Genomic DNA, 14,593 nt, shown 5'->3' with positions numbered 1-14,593 from the left:
GATCAATTTGGAGATATTTCCAAGACTGCACAAACTCAATTTAATTCTTATTTAGTATTTGGCAAAAAAACCAAAAAAAAAAAAAAAAACCACCCTTCTATAAGGTCTAATATTCACAATGTATTTATCATTCAGGTATTTTAACCAAAATAATAAAATTTTTACAAAACTGTTTTGGGTTCTGCAGACCTGATTAACTTTTTTTGATACTACAGATTTTAATGTATTTCAGTATGAAGAACATTCTGTAGCTACCAAAAGAAATTAAAAGTAATCACAAGCGCAGAGAGCCACATAAATTACATTTTCATATGCAGAGATATATCGCATTCTGCATAATTTTTCAGTTTAAATAACACAGATAAATCTTCACTATGATAGTTTTCCTTCGGTGTCTGTACTGTCTGAGGTAGGATCATCACTTAAAGTTTTAAGTTTTGTACCTTGCAATTGTACACTATGCCTAAAGTTAGCTATGCTGACAACAGGAGTATTACTCACCTCACTTTCTACAATTTTATTTGATGTTCGATTACTAGTCTGTAGAGAGGTGAATCTTGCATCTTTTTCAATTTTATCCTTTATGATACATTCTTTGTCACTATCATCTTTATCAAGATTGTCTGAAATATCTAATTTCCCATCATCCTCTTCCTCTTCATCATCATCATGGTTTCCCATAAGAGATTTTAAACTCTCATCATCTGAATCTGGTCCTTCTAAGAGACTTTGTGATGGCAGACTCCTGTTATCTGTAACACATGTTGCCTTAGAGCTTAATGAAGGTGATGTTGTAGTCTGAATACTACCAGTTATGCTTGCTGTAGTTGTAGTCAACAAAGAACTTGATGATGTAGCTATTGAAGTTGTGGTTAAAGATGAACCAATGCCACCTAATCCATTTACAAGACTATTCTGAGTTAATGATGCAAATGAAGCTGGCAAGTTTGGTGGTAATGTGAAACCACCCAACCCTAAAGGATTGTACAAAAGTCCTGGGGTTGGATAGAGAAAAGGGAGTGAGGTAGCTGAAGACAGGGAAGTGGAAGAATTAATGTTGCTACTTGAGTTTCCCAAACTATTTCCACCAGTTGGTGCTATACCACATTTACTCCGCACTGTGTTTGTATCACAAGATTTATCTCCACTTTTATTTTTATCCCCATCTTTATCAAGTTCTTTTCTCGATGAGATTCCAGATGAATTTCCTAGAGATGATGCACTTTGAAGACTCTGGAAATTGAAGCCAGGAAATCCAAATAAGGGATTTGTTAGGCCCATGCTTGCTAAACCACCAAATGGTAGAAATAGTGGTGGGGTGGATGTACTAGCTGAGGCAGCAGAAGTTGTACTTGTAGCTGCTGAAGTACTGCATTTTGGAGAATCCATAAAAAATTTCATCCCTGGAAATCCAGTCAACATTCCTGTGTTGGCAAAGCTAAGTGGGCTGATACTTGATGAAGATGGAAAGGCCATGGTTGTTGAGGGAGAAACCATGCCCTGATGAGCACTAGCCAATAAAGATGCCGCTGTGCGTCTTCCTCTTTTTTCAGAAGGAGTTACTATACGCTTCTGTAAACTATCTGGTAGTTTTCCCTGAAAGTAGAATTTAAAAAAAATTAAAGCACTAAAATAAAACAGAATTTTTCATAAAAAATAAAGATCGGTGTGTCATTACTTGCAAATACTCTGTGCAAGAGTTGATAAAGATTTTGCGCTGTTTATGACCAAAAACTATACCAATATTTGTCTAGTTACTGCACGTGTAAACTTGAGAAACACTATATACACAGCTGCCAACTTTTGAATTTCAAAAGCTGGAAATCAGGTAATTGTAAGCTGGAGGAAAACAGATTTTTAAGAAAAAGGAGAAGGTTTTTTTTTGAAGTCCACACTGCACTAGAAATAAAAGTTCACTGACAACGTATGTATTTGCAAGAAAGAAGTTCTGAACTCAGTTTTTTGTTTTTCTAACCTGGTTGAATATTCTTTCACACTCAGCATTGCTATAAAAAATTGTTAAATGCCAAGCATGGCTTGGGATAGTCTATTATATTTCAAGTTTGCTGTGCACTTTTTAGTTCCACAGTGAAAGATCACTTTCTTCTTCTTTCATAATAACATCTGGTAGGATTTCATGAAACAGAACCAACACCAAAAGTGACAGAACCAATGCTGCAAAACATATATTTCTTTAACTTTAGGGATGCTAAGAGGTATATGAAACTCATTCACAAAAAATTTAAGATTTGAAAACGAAGCACTACCAACTTGATTAAATTTGTGCTACTTCAGTATTTTTACAAGAGCATCATTTTTCAATGTAAACTTTTACAATGTAGTCACACACAGCCATAAAGTACTTCCTCAGTGAGCAAAAAGCATGGAATCTTTTATTTATGTTTTACTCTCAAAGGCCGTGGCAATAGCAATTCCTACAATGAAGTCAAGATCATTGTTCTCATTTAATCTCCTATGATAATCAATTTCCAAAATGGGAGCTGAAGATTTGGAAACTATTGATAAAATAAAATTGTACACAACATTCTTCAGCATATCTAGAAGTAATAACCTCAATACATGGTTGTGAAGTTGGATTGAATAGCAATGTTCAGATTGTGAAACGACATAACATTTAAAAGAAACAAACAAGCTTTATTCTATCTAGAAGAGTTAAAAATGAGCTAAAAAAGTTAAAATTCATCACAAGTAAGGATAACACGTTTAGAATTATCAGCTTGCTTTCACGATTTATTTTTAAGTTAAAGATCTTTTTCTTGAGTTCGTCAATTTTTCTTTTTTCAAAACTTGAGGATTATAAACTGGATTTGAACAAAAGTCAGTTCCACTCATTAGCAATCATTTGTTTGTACTTTTCAATATCTCTTAAAAGTACTCATATGGAATTTTTCACCACATCTTTAAACAGAATTGTCAACAAAGGTTGCCAGTTACAGACTTAAGGCAGCCAATGTGCACATAGATACTTCAAAAAATTTTTTTTTTTTTTTTCCGTGGCATGCATCCAGTGATGAAACAATCACACTGACAGGTTTACCACTGTTTGGGGAGGCTCCAGGCCCAAGGTGACTCAGTGATCAAGCATTCCATATAGCGCTTTATGTTTAAAAGATATATACAGGTAGTTCCTGACTTTACGAGTTAATTCATTCCTAGCGTGTGCTCGTAAAGCAAAAAAACTCATAAAGCGGCAATTTATTTCTCACAGATGTAAGGTTAAAAACAGAAGTTACATTCTCAACAATGAAATTTAACCATAGTAATGTTAAATAAAGGTCAACAAAACAATCGTTTGTGCTTAAACAATGATTTATTTTCCAAATAAATGAAAACATAGCCTTTAAAACCAAGCAAATTATAATAAAGAAATTATTTATGTCATACAAATGTTAAAGAATATTTATTCTTCGTCATCATCATCGACTAAATGCACACTTGATGGTTCAACACTCATTGTTGGCTCGGCATGGAGCACAAGAATTTGTCTTCTTTGGAAATGCTTCATGAGTTGTTTGTTTCCAAGACAGTCTTCTCTTTTCTTTATAAATTTCATGATAGCATGCATAAGAATTTTTTAAATCTGTAGCAACTTTTCTAGTGCACTAGAAATTTGAATCTTGTGACTTGAAAATCTCAATTGCTTTTTCTGCGTTGAAAAGCTTCCAAGAGCCATTTGAGAGTGAATGAATGAACAGGAGTTTCAGCTGTTAAATCTGCTTCCTCAGCTTCTTTACATTTTGCCATTTCAAGATCTTCATTTGTGAGCTCTCCATTGTGTGCTTGAAGCAGACCAGTGCCATGAGTTGTAGAAACGTCAAGCTGCAATTGCTTAGCAATATTAACGGCTGCTTCTGTTTCATTTTGTGCGATTTCTGCTGGTTCTTGAAATCCTTCAAAATTATCAAAAAACTGAGGACAGTTTATTCCAAACACCCTTCATGTTCTTCTCTGTAATTTTGTCCCAGGCTTGTTTTATTATTTTGATTGCATCTAAAATGATGTTCTCTTTTAAATCTTGACCAAATAACATGTAGAATCCATCCTGGAGTATGACACACCTATCATTCAGACAATCTTCAGCACTGAGTGGGTCTGAATTGGTAATGTCCAATTTGCATTAGCATTAGTAGAGGCATGTGATGCAAGAAAGCAAGGTTATATAGCATCAGCCAAAACAAAAAAAAAAAAAGCCCTTCCCGTTTCACCCATCCATTCACTCCAAAAGAGTTTGTCTAGTTCGGCCTTGAATTTATTTAAGCTGTCAATTTTCACGACAGATGGAAGTTTGTTTCAGCAATCAACCATCCACTGGCTAAAGGCAAATTTCTGCACATCTATTCTATAACTGTCTTTCCTCAATTTGAATTTATGCCCCCTCAGGTGCAGAATCTGAGCAAGAGGAAGAATCCCATCAGCACTGAGCCTGCTTAAACCATTCAAGGCCTTATACACCTCAAGCAGATCACCTCACAGGTGCCTAGTCTCTAGACCACATATGGGCAACCTTGGGCCCGCAACCAATACAGACAATATATTTAATATACCGTAAAGTGTAAATTCTGCTATGAAAGATAATTTTGTAGAAGTATAAGTGTTTGGTTAAATAAAATAAATAATATATAAAATAATGTTAATTCATATATATATATATATATATATATATGCCTAAAATGAAATAAAATTAAGTTAGCTATTTAGGCAAAATTGACCCCCATTCTAAGCAATTTTAACATGTATAAGTCCAGATTTGTTTTAGATAAGTTTACCCTCATATCCTTTCCCCTCAGCCATTTTCTCTTATTTCCATTAAACAGCTGATATGTTTTTATTTTTCTACTGACAACTCATTTAGGTGGGCTAGTAAAATCTTACTTTGTTCATATTTTCGCCTTTTTTTTTTAACTAAGATTTTTGTCAAACGCATAGGTTCGACAAAAATTGCTCTGAACTATTTTTAAGTAATTACTCAATTAATTTTTCGTTACAGGAATGTATTCCCCTTTTTTGGTGGTAGTTTGTGGCATTTCATGTTTTCTTGCAAACTTGAACTAATCAGCAACTTGGGTAAATGAGCTATGCGTTTAGACCGGCAACTGCAGTTCTGATGACTCTTGTAGTTATAATATCCACCCTGCCAACCTTTGTATTAACTGCAAACTTGGTGGACATTAAGCCTGATAAGCCTTCATCATTATTTTCAGTAAATATAGAACACAATGGACCCAGCACCAAACCCTGTGGGACTCCACTAAAAAACATTAGTCTACAAAGAGGGATCATTTAGACAACCTTGCAGCAATAATTCAGACACAGCACGGGCTTTCCCTTTCTCTTGTCTGACCAATTTGATTGGATACTATGATGTGGTCACAAAGGAACTGGATGTAAAAAATAATTTTGATATCATATACTTGGATTTCAGGGAAGCTTTTGATACTGTTGCACATGGAAGACTACTGTACAAATTGGAGCAGTATGGCATTAAGGGCAAGTTGCAACAACGGCTAAAAGGATGGTTGAGTGGGAGAAGACAGAGAGTGGTGGTCAATGGGTACTGCTCTATGTGAACTAATGTTATTACTGGTGTCCCTCAGGGTTCGGTGTTGGGTCCACTGTTGTTTTGTTTATTTATTAATGATACTGATCAAGGTATATCAAGCTTAATGTCAAATTTTGCAGATGATACAAAGGTTAGGAAGGTTGTTAATAACAGTAATGACAGTATGCTGCTGCAACAGAATCTGGAAAAGTTGGGTAGATGGGCTGAGAAGTGGCAACTGAAGTTTAACATTGACAAATGCAAAGTACTGCATATGCAGTAACACCGGAGAAATGTACCAAGTATGTGGTGTTACACTCAGGGTAGCGGAGAATGAAAGAAACCTTGGGGTAATTGTGCAGTCAGATATGAAGTTTTCTGACAGTGCAGACAGGCTGCCAGAATAGGTCATGGGGTCTTGTCAATGATATTCAGGAATTTTGTGAGCAGGGATAATAAGGAGGTGATTTTCCCTTTGTATAAGGCAACGGTCAGTCTATGCCTTGAGTAGTGTGCAGGACTGGAGCTTCATTTTAGGAGGGATATAGAGTTGCTACAATGAGTACAGAGAAGGGCAACAAGACTGATGAAGGGAACAAAGGGGTGCTCTAATGAAGAAAGGCTTAAGTTCTGCAAATTGCAGCTTCTAGAGACTAGGCACCTGCGAGGTGATCTGATTGAGGTGTATAAGGCCTTGAATGGATTGAGCAGGCTTAATGCTTATGGGATCCTTTCTCTTGCTCAGATTATAAACCTGAGGGGGCATAGATTCAAACTGAGGAAAGACAGTTGTAGAATAGATGTGCAGAAGTTTGCTTTTAGCCAGTGGGTAGCTGATTGCTGGAACAAACTTCCATCTGTTGTTGTGGAAGTTGATAGGTTAAATAAATTCAAGGCAGAACTAGACAAACATTTGTAATGAATGAATCAGTGAAATGGGAAGGGGTTTTTTTTGGCGGATGCTGTATAAGCTTGCTTTATTGCATCATGTGCCTCTACCAATGTAATGCTAATGCTAAAAGAGCAGTGTCCATTGATAACCACTCTGCCTCCTCCCACCAAACCATCCTTTTATCCATAGTGTTACTTGAAATTTAATACCACAATGTTTAATCCAATGTTTACAGCAGTCTTTTATGTGCAACAGTATCAAAAGCTTTCCTGAAATCCAAGTATATGATAATAAAATTTTTTGCATCTAGTTTCTTTGTGACTGTATCATAATATCCAAACAAATTGGTCAGACAAGATTTCCCCTTAACAAACCCATTCTCAGTCTGAAGTACAGGCGGGTCTCCATTAACGCGATTAATTCGTCGCGGGAGCGCATCGCGCAAAATGGAAACGCGTTAATCGAATATCATAACCATAGAAAAAATTATAATTGGTCCTTGACCTCCTGGAATGTCCATAAAGAATTTTAAAAATACCTTTTAAATAACTTTTTAACTGTATATAATGTAAAAGATAATGAAAATAATTATGGAATTAAATGTTTATTGCATAAAACAGCGGTTCTTAAACTGTGCGCAGCGGAATATTTTAAATTTTCAAAGGAAACACAGCGATACTCGACATCTGTCGGACACTGCGCAAACTACTAGCTCGAGGTAGTTCACAGTTTCAGCATTTCTTATTAAGTTGTTTGGACCTAACTACTAAACGAAACTGTTAGGTATTTCTTTTGGTCTGGGTGTGACTTAAAAAAATTACTGAGACGTTAAAGGCGCCGTGAACCGAGAAACTTTGGGAACCTCTGACATAAAATACACAATGAAGAAATTACTGTTGCGGAAATATTTGAACAGTGTTGACTTTCTCTTTTCATCAATCAATTTCCAATAGCCGACAACAATCAATAAATATCGCAGAGAACGTCAAACCTTTTGTTCGAGGTTCTATGCGATATGAAAGATTTAATCTAATTCTTTTACCGTTATGTCCTTCGCAGTAACAGTTTCATCTGGCTCATTTAAAAATTTGAATTTTTTAAATCCAAGTCTCCATTGACTCTATTAGCAGGAGACAAACACATCTTCTTCCGATGGTTGATGGAACACACCGAGGCGGGCAGCAGGCAAACGTTTGTTTATTGACCGTACGACTCGCGGTAAGCTTAAAACGCGTGATTCAAATCTCTTTTTCAACTATCGCATAAAAAAAAAAACAAGATCGCGTTAACTGGAAATTTTCATTGTGTAAAGTGAAAAGTGGTATCATTTTTCAAATAGCGTTAACTGAATATCGCGTTAATCGAACTCGCGTTATGCGAGGCCTAGCCGTACAACTGCAGACCTGTCTGGATGATCCTGCATTACTTCTTCAACCAGTGACACCATTATTTTCCTTGGAACAGAAGTTAAACTAACAGGCCTGTAATTATTCATGCTACCCTTTGATCTCCCTTAGTGAACTGTGGATACATTCACACATCTCCAGTCTGCGGGGACTTCCCCTGAATCCAAAGATGCTCTCATGTGTTTGCTTACCTACGTTGCAGCCTTCCTTAATATAATTGGATTGTTCCAATTTGCCCCAGCTGCCTTATACAGTGAAACTTCTCATAACGGACACCTCTTGTTAATGGACATCTCTCTACAACGGACATTTTCAAATTCTCCAACTCACCTCTATTTGTTTTAACGGGTTTTCAGCTTCTGCCTAGCGGACATTCTCTGTAACGGACGTGGACAGGCAATCTGCACTGTTTCGTTTAGATTAGCACTTAATTTGATCTCCCCATAACGGACAGCGGGCGAGCTTACAACCCTTTTTCTAGGAACTTTTCTTCCACGTATTGCCTCAATCGTGTGTTTATTTTCTATTTCTGATTCTCTGAATTTTATCAAGGTTACGTCACAGTTCTAAACCTTTTTACGTCACAGTTCTAAACTAAGGCACATGTAAAACTTCTGATGAATTTGGTGTGTGTGCGGGGGACAAACTTTGCATTTGTCAAGGTTAAACTTCAGTTGCCACTTCTTAGTCCATCTCCCCAAATTATCTAGATCCTGTTGCAGTACACACTGTCATTAACAACCCTGCCAAACCTGCATCGATATCATTGATAAATATACAAAACAACAGTGGACCTAACACCGAACCCTGTGGGACTCCACTAATAACATTAGTCAAAGAAGAGCAGCACCCATTGATTACCACCCTCTGTCTTCTCCCACTTAACCATCCTTTTATCCATTGTAGCAACTTACCCTTAATACCATTTTGCTCCAATTTGTACAATAGTCTTCCATGTGCAACAGTGTCAAAAGCTTTCCTGAAATCCAAATATATGATATCAAAATTATTGTTTGCATCCAGTTGCTTTGTAACCACATCATAATATCCTATCAAATTTGTCAGACAAGACTTTCTCTTAACAAACCCATGCTGTGTCTGAATTATTGCAGCAGTCTTGTCTAGACGATCCCGCAATGCATCTTTAACCAGTGACTCCATTATTTTACCCGGAACAGAAGTTAAACTAACTGGTCTGTAATTACTTGTGTCACCCTTCGATCCCCCTTTGTGAATTGGGGATACATTTGCACATCTCCAGTCTGCGGGAACCTCCCCTGAGTCCAAGGACACTCTCATAATTATGGCTAAGGGTTTGCTTAGTTGCTTTGCCGCCTCCTTTAATATAACTGGATAGATCCCATCCACCCCGGGCACCTTTCTTATGTTTAACTTCAACAACTTTTCCTCCACTTTGCTCTCAGTTATTACAAAATCATTAAGGACCCTGCTACAATTTGATAACCTTCTGGCATTTTTAAACCTTAATAACTCCTCATGTGTGAATGTAGATGCAAAATACTCATTCAGTTTGTTTGCTATCTGAGCAGGATCATCAACAGTCAAACCATCGATATCAAGTGGACCAATCAGATTCATCCCCTTCCTTTTAGAGTTTATATAAGTAAAGAAATCCTTGCTGTTTTTCTTAGCACCCATTGCCAAAGATTTCTCTTAATCTGCCTTCGCCTGTTTAACCTTGTCTCCAGCAGTGGCTGGAGACTAACCACCTGCGCAGTGATCTGATTGAGGTGTATAAGGGTTGAGCATGCTGAATTCTGATGGGATCCTTCCACTTGTTCAGATTACAAACCTAAGGGGGCATAAATTCAAATTAAGAAAGGACAGATGTAGAATAGATGTGCGAAAATTTGCCTTTAGCCAGCAGGTGGTTAATTTCTGGAACAAACTTCCATCTGTCGTGGAAGTTGATAGGTTGGATAAATTTAAGGAGGAACTGAACAGGCATTTGGAGGGAATGGTGTGACTTTTTTTTTTTTTTTTTTTTTTGCTGATGCTGCATAAGCTCATACACATGCTTTCTTGCATAACATGCCACTACTACTACTACCACCTTTGGAACTTGATTGCAGACTAGCTTATATCTGCTATAGGCTTCTGTGTCACTTATTATTATTTATATGCATCCCATGCATTTTTCTTCTCTGTCACAAGTCTCATTAGTTCATTTGAAAACCATTTTGGCCTATAGCTCCTTGGACAATATTTCTTAATAGTTATGAAACTTTTACTAGCTTCCACGATTAATTCCTTGAATGCTTCCCACTTAGAATTTGCTGTTGGTAACATCATCAGTTGATCCCAATGTACAGAATTTAAAAATCTGTCAGACCACTGTACTCACCTTTATGGAAGCAAAAATCCTTTCCCTTATCCCTAATGATAATTATATCTTTAAGTAAATCCCACATCAGTAGACTGTGATCACTGCGCCCTAGTGGTTCCTTTATCTCCAAATTCTTAATACACGAATGATCACTGCTGATAATCAGAACAAGAGTATTACCCTCTCTGGTTGCCTCTCGAACATGTTGCTGCAGAAAACAATCATCCAATCAACCCACAAAAGTCTTACTAGTGTGCAAATGACCAACCACAAGTTCCAGTCAATATCTGGGAAGTTAAGATCCCCCATTATAAGACATTCTTATTTACTAGCACACTATTTCTCTGTACAATTGTTCATTGTACTCATTCGAGTTATTAGGCCTATAACACACTCCTACTCTTATTTTTGTTTTTGCACTTATGTCACACCAAACTTACTCAACAGTGCACTGTTCATCTATATCAACTTGATGCACTTGTAAACTGTAACTTGTTCTAATTATTTTGTGTGAAAAAATCTACAATACAATAAGTAAATAAAATTGAATAAAACCTATAGTATACCTTTTTTAGAGTCTCACCCCTGCCGGTTCACTAATCTGTACTGTACTACATTAACACATCAGGAGTTATTAATGTTTGAAAATGCCAGAAGGTTATCAAATTGTAGCAGGGCGCTTAATGATTTTGTAATAACTGAGAGCGAAGTGGAGGAGAAAATGTCGAAGTTAAACCTAAGAAAGGCACCTGGGGTGGATGGGATCTATCCAGTTATATTAAAGGAGGCAGTAAAGGAAGTAAACAAACCCTCAGCCATAATTATGAGAGCATCCTTGGACTCAGGGGAGGTCCCCACCAACTGGAGATGTGCAAATGTATCCCCAATTCACAAAGGGGGATCGAAGGGTGACATGAGTAATTACAGACCAGTCAGTTTAACTCCTGTTCCGGGTAAAATAATGGAGTCACTGGTTAAAGATGCACTGCAGGATCATCTAGGCAAGACTGCAGCAATAATTCAGACACAGCATGGATTTGTTAAGGGTAAGTCTTCTCTGACAAATTTGATTGGGTACTATGATGTGGTCACAAAGGAACTGGATGCAAAAAATAATTTTGATATCATACACTTGGATTTCAGGAAAGCTTTTGACATTGTTGCACATGGAAGACTACTGTACAAATTGGAGCAGAATGGTATTAAGGGTAAATTGCTACAATGGATAAAAGGATGGTTGAGTTGGAGAAGACAGAGGGTGGTAATCAATGGGTGCTGCTCTTGTTGTTTTCATTTGGTTTTTAGGAGCATTATCAACTAAGGCCATATTGCTCCAGGGATATGCGGTGGTCATTCCCTAACCTTTCCGCATCCTCCGTATTTGGTGGTCACGGGCTCGAAACCTGGTCTACTCAAGAAGCGTGTGCTATGCACTGCTGCTCCTGCCCACCTGGCTACGGAGGTGCCCTGCTCTTGTTACTGTGGATTAATGTTATTAGTGAAGTCCCACAGGGTTCAATGTTGGGTCCACTGTTGTTTTGTGTATTTATCAATGATATTGATGAAGGTATATCAGGCTTAGTGTCGAAGTTTGCAGATGATACAAAGGTTGGCAGAGTTGTTAATGACAGTAATGGCAGTGTGCTACTGCAACAGGATCTAGAAAATTTGGGCAGATGGGCTGAGAAGTGGCAACTAAAGTTTAACATTGTCAAATGAAAAGTACTGCATATGGGTAGAAGTAACCTCGGAGAAACGTACCAACTATGTGGTACTACACTTAAGGTGGTAGAAAATGAGAAAGACCTGGGAGTAATTGTGCAGTCAGATATGAAGTTTTGTCTATGATATACAGGACATGCCTTGAGTACTGTGTATAGGTCTGGTGGCCTCATTTTAGGAAGCATGTAGATTTTCTTGAGCCTGTACAGAGAAGGGCAACAAGATTAGTGAGGGGAATGAAGGGATTATCTTACCAAGAGATGCTTAAGTTCTGCAAATTGCAGCTGCTGGAGACTAGGCATTAGCAGGGTGATCTGACTGAGGCGTATAAGGCCTTGAATGGGTTGAGCATGCTGAATTCTGATGGAATTCTTCCTCTTGTTCAGATTATGAACCTAAGGGGGCATAAAGTCAAATTGAGGAAAGAAATGTAGAATAGATGTGCAGAAATTTGTCTTTTGGTGAATAATTGTTGGAACACACTTCCATCTATTGTTGTGGAAGTTGATAGGTTAAATAAATTTAAGGAGGAACTGGACAAGCATTTAGAAGGAATTGTTTTGTAAAATTTTTTTTTTTTTTTTGGCTGATGCTGCATAAGCTCATACACTTGCTTTCTTGCACCACATGCCACTACTACTACTACTACTATTATTTTGTTTCTCGCAAAGGAAAGGTATTGCGTCAGATAATACTTTTGTTGCATTGCTCATATTCAAAAAATTTGCTAATATCCAGCCAGTTCCTAAAAAGGGTGACAAATCCCTCCCATCCAATTATCGTCCCATTGCAATTACTTCTACTGTTTCTAAAGTAATGGAGAAATCAATTAACCGCCAACTCTTAAACCACCTAGAAACCTTCCGTCTGATCAACGATCGCCAGTATGGATTCCGTCAGTGTCGATCCACTGGTGATATTCTGGCTTATGTTACCCATTTATGGACTAATTCAACGGAAAGGTTCGGTGAAACACAAGTAGTTGCTCTTGACATCTCAAAGGCTTTTGATCGTGTTTGGCATAAAGGTCTTCTAAACAAGCTTCCTTCTTATGGTTTGCCAACTGTTTTTAGTAATTGGTTATCCAGTTTTCTCTCTGATCGCTCACTGAGGGTGATGGTAGATGGCTCTCTGTCTTCTAACTTCTCCACTAATGCCAGTGTCCCCCAAGGTTCAGTTCTTTCCCCTACTCTTTTCCTCTTGTATATCAATGACCTTCTTCCATTGACTGGAAATCCTTTCCATAGTTTTGCCAATGATAGCACATTGCATTCAACTTTCCAATTTGAGAAACCTTGTCCTGCTCAATCAGCTTCAACTTCTCGAAAATCTGCTACCAATTCCTTAAATGCCGATCTTCAGGTAATTCTCCAGTGGGGCAAAGACAACTTAGTTGATTTCAACCCTTCTAAAACTCAGTCTTGTCTTATATCTCGCAAAAAGGATTCTTCTGCTCCTATGCTTATGTTTAGTGACACTCCGATTTCTATGGAAAATGATATATCTCTTTTGGGGATTACCCTGACTTCTAATCTCTCTTGGCACAAGCACATTACAAATATTGCTTCTTCTGCATCTAAAATACTTGGTTTTTTCTTTTGCTCTCGGCATTACTTCTCTTGCAAACAGCTGCTCACTCTGTATAAATCGCAAATCCGCCCTGCCATGGAATATTGTTCCCACATCTGGGGTGGTGCCTCCAAAACCTCTCTCAGGCTTCTTGATTCCATTGAGAAGTGGGCAGTTAGGTTAATTAATGATTCATCTCTAACAGAGTCTTTCCACTCGCTTTCTCATAGACGTACTGTTTCTGCTGCATGCCTCTTCTACAGATACTTCCATGGGCACTGTTCTTCTGAATTGGCTTCTATAATTACCGCTCTCTCTTTCAAAACAGTCCGAACACGTGCCGCCACCAGCCAACATCCATTTACTGTCCAACTTCAAACCCACAGAACCAACTTTTCATCTTACTCATTTATTCATTCAACTGCCGTTTTCTGGAACAACCTTCCTTCATACGTATTTCCTGAAAATTACAATCTACAGAAGTTCAAGTCCAATGTCAACAAATATCTTCTTTCGTCTTCTCACCCTCCAACCCAAGCACGGTACTAAGTACTATAGGTTCTAATACCTCTCGTGTTTGGGGTTCATATAAAGAGAGAAAAAAAAAAAAAAAGACAGTACCTGCAAGATATGCATCAGCTTTTTCTCTAAATATGGTGTTGGAAGGCTATACATGCTCATTTGTGTCCTGTTTTGCAAAAGTGTACGCATGATTGATGTTCGGTTGACACCAAGAAAAAAAGTATAGCTGTTCCTCTGTCCCACAAAGGGCTTTCTACGTGTCCTATCGTTGATAAAATAGGCTGCCACCAGTCAACAATATCCCAGGTGTTGAAATTAAAGTGAAGAGAAGACCTGGATCAGGCCACAAGAGAGTGACTACGCCTTTCCAAGGTTGATACAGATGACCCCGCTTAATGCTGATAATTTGTTCCGGAAAAAGAGTCCTAAGCGTAGAGCGAACTGAATTATAATGAGGGCCTGCTTTATTTGGAACAGCTATGCGTTTGTAATCAACATGGTAGTGCTGTGATCTAAAACTGGACTTTGAGAGGGCCTCTGGTGTTGAAACAAGTGCACGAACTACCCAAAGACTG

The 14,593-nt window shown here is 37.8% G+C and overlaps 1 protein-coding gene across 1 annotated transcript in view; it reads right to left on the bottom strand.

Annotated features, from left to right (window-relative positions):
- Positions 1 to 289: 289 nt before the first annotated feature.
- Positions 290 to 14,593, bottom strand: part of kis (chromodomain helicase DNA binding protein kismet) — a 1,089,809-nt gene continuing 1,075,505 nt past the window's right edge. The window contains 1 exon segment of the mRNA XM_090383876.1: positions 290 to 1,596. Coding sequence (XP_090240002.1) covers positions 373 to 1,596 — 1,224 coding nt within the window. The 3' untranslated portion in view covers positions 290 to 372.

This window comes from Mastigoproctus giganteus, chromosome 10, assembly GCF_048544385.1.
Source record: "Mastigoproctus giganteus isolate SK-2022 chromosome 10, ASM4854438v1, whole genome shotgun sequence".
Classification (NCBI taxonomy): Eukaryota; Metazoa; Arthropoda; class Arachnida; order Uropygi; family Thelyphonidae; genus Mastigoproctus; species Mastigoproctus giganteus.
This window is presented reverse-complemented; position numbering and strand designations above follow the sequence as displayed.